The 2,100-nt window shown below is 54.9% G+C and overlaps 1 protein-coding gene across 1 annotated transcript; it reads left to right on the forward strand.

Annotated features, from left to right (window-relative positions):
* Positions 1–323: 323 nt before the first annotated feature.
* On the forward strand, positions 324–945 carry CH63R_04183 (AIG2-like family protein; the record flags this gene model as incomplete). The annotated part of the gene is made up of 2 exons (XM_018299158.1): positions 324–741; positions 860–945. The coding sequence occupies 2 exons, from the start codon at positions 324–326 to the stop codon at positions 943–945; spliced, it is 504 nt and encodes a 167-aa protein (XP_018160404.1).
* Positions 946–2,100: the final 1,155 nt, after the last annotated feature.

Here is a 2,100-nt window from a genome sequence, read left to right on the forward strand (position 1 = left end):
GGTAGAGGAACATTTCGGCTTGAGTATAATATTTTCCGCAGGCACGCACACCTACAAGCACACACAGGGAACAAAATACCCAGTTCTCCATTCTCAAAAGTCCGAATACTCATTCTCAAGCATCCTGGCATCACGGTCAAAAGTGTATTTCGCCAACTCAACATTGTCAAGATGAGTGGACCGCATACTGCCTTCTTCTACGGTAAGGTCCCATATGTCTCGGTGTGTCGAAGGCTAACGTGCGAGGATAGGCACCTTGGTCAGTGAATCGTGTTATCGAAAAGTCACTCAACTGTAAGGGCACACTGACACGTTATCCCTAGATGGAGCCCAAGGTCTTCTTCACTGTAGTCCAAGGCAACGGCAACCCGCCCCAGGTCATCAAGGATCTCTATACCTTCACGCCCGCCGTCCTGACGGGCTACACGCGCCACCGCGTCCAGTTTGCCGACTACCCCGGCATGATCCCCGAGGACGACGGCTCGGTGCTCGGCATCTACGCGACGGGCCTCACGGATGCCAACGTCTCCAAGCTCGATTTCTTCGAAGGTTCCGAGTACGAGAAGAAGATCGTCAAGGTCAAGATTCGGAGCGGCGAGGACGGTGGCGAGGAGGAGGAGAGGGAGGCCACGGCGTACATCTACAAGCACCCGAAGAATCTGGAGCGCCGGGAGTGGTCGTTTGACGAGTTCCGCAGGGACAAGATGCACGTCTGGACGCGTGAGAGCTACGTCTTTGAGGGTGAGACATATTCCACCCCCAAAAGGACGTGATGAGAGGAGAAGACCGGGGAGCAACCGCCAGCGCTTTTCGTCTTCTGTGTTTTGATCATGTCGCCGCTGACGTTGTACACATCTAGGCTGCGATGACTTTGCAGAGTTCGAGAAGACCGAATACGAGGACAAGGACGGCTCTGCTGAACAAGTCAAACAAGTCGGCGCATAAACCGCGAATGTCATGGCAACAATTACTCTTGCTTACTCTTCTACTTGCATGGCGGCAAACGGCATCACTTGATGGGTTCCAACATCAGGCGGTGCTGACGCAGGCCTGCGACTGGGCCGCTTTGAGGCGGTGTGAGGCGGACAAGTCAGCAGCGGCTCATGGCATTAGAGAAAGAAAAGAAAACCGTCGCTGCCGCCCACAAAACAGCGAGATACATGAATTATGATGCTCATGGGTTGATGAAACAAGGAGATGTTGACAGCATAACAGACGACGAGTGTTTACCAGTCAATTGCCGATGAGTGCCGCCAGCCTTGGCGCAGAGGACTGCAGTGCGCGCGCGTGCTCCTGTGATATGATGACCTGGGTTGAGTGATCTGATGTCGCCGCCCAACCGAATCTAGGTGGCTATGCGGCCACTCAAAGGCAAGTTCCATAACATGCGAAGCAGCCCTCATGATATTGGCGGGAATCAAGGTCGGAGGACGAACAACCTCGCTAGTCAGACAGGCGGCCGCAATGGAGTTCACGCTTCTACAAGCCTGTTTGAATGTGCCATGCAAGCTGGATCTCGTGAGCGGCTGAAATCATGCGACGAGCCACAGCACTTACAGATTGTTCAGTTCCGGAAAAGGCGGCGGCCCTGTAGAGCACTTCCTCGTGAACAATGCGGCCCCGCATTCTAGCCACTTGAAAAGCCAGGAATGCCGGTCGCGGCTGACTCTCCAGCTCGGAAATTCCAGCTGGGCAAGGATTCCGTCAGAGGCATCCGACGAAAAACAAGGAGTGCTATATCGGGCATTCTTGTCATGCACCGTGCGTCCAAAATACACTACGGATGCGTGGTGCTACGTAAGGCAAGCCTGTCCCTCTCGGGGAGCACGAAGAACTAGCCACAGGGGACACGAGATCTGTGGCTCCGGCAGGCAAGGGAAGGCAGGGAAGCCACACGCGAAGCCACACGCGTTGCTCGCATTAGTGGATCCTAGCAGGGGGCGGACAGGGAGCGATTGCGGTGGCGTCACCTCGACGATACAAGTCTTCGGATGTTCTCTGTGGCTCAGGGGCGATCGTTCATGCCGAAACGCTGAAAAAAGGTGTTCGCCGGGAACCCCCACCCAGAATAATTTGTGTCATTGCCCATGACTTCAGTCG

The sequence above is a fragment of the Colletotrichum higginsianum genome, chromosome 3 (genome assembly GCF_001672515.1).
Source record: "Colletotrichum higginsianum IMI 349063 chromosome 3, whole genome shotgun sequence".
In the NCBI taxonomy this organism is placed as follows: domain Eukaryota; kingdom Fungi; phylum Ascomycota; class Sordariomycetes; order Glomerellales; family Glomerellaceae; genus Colletotrichum; species Colletotrichum higginsianum.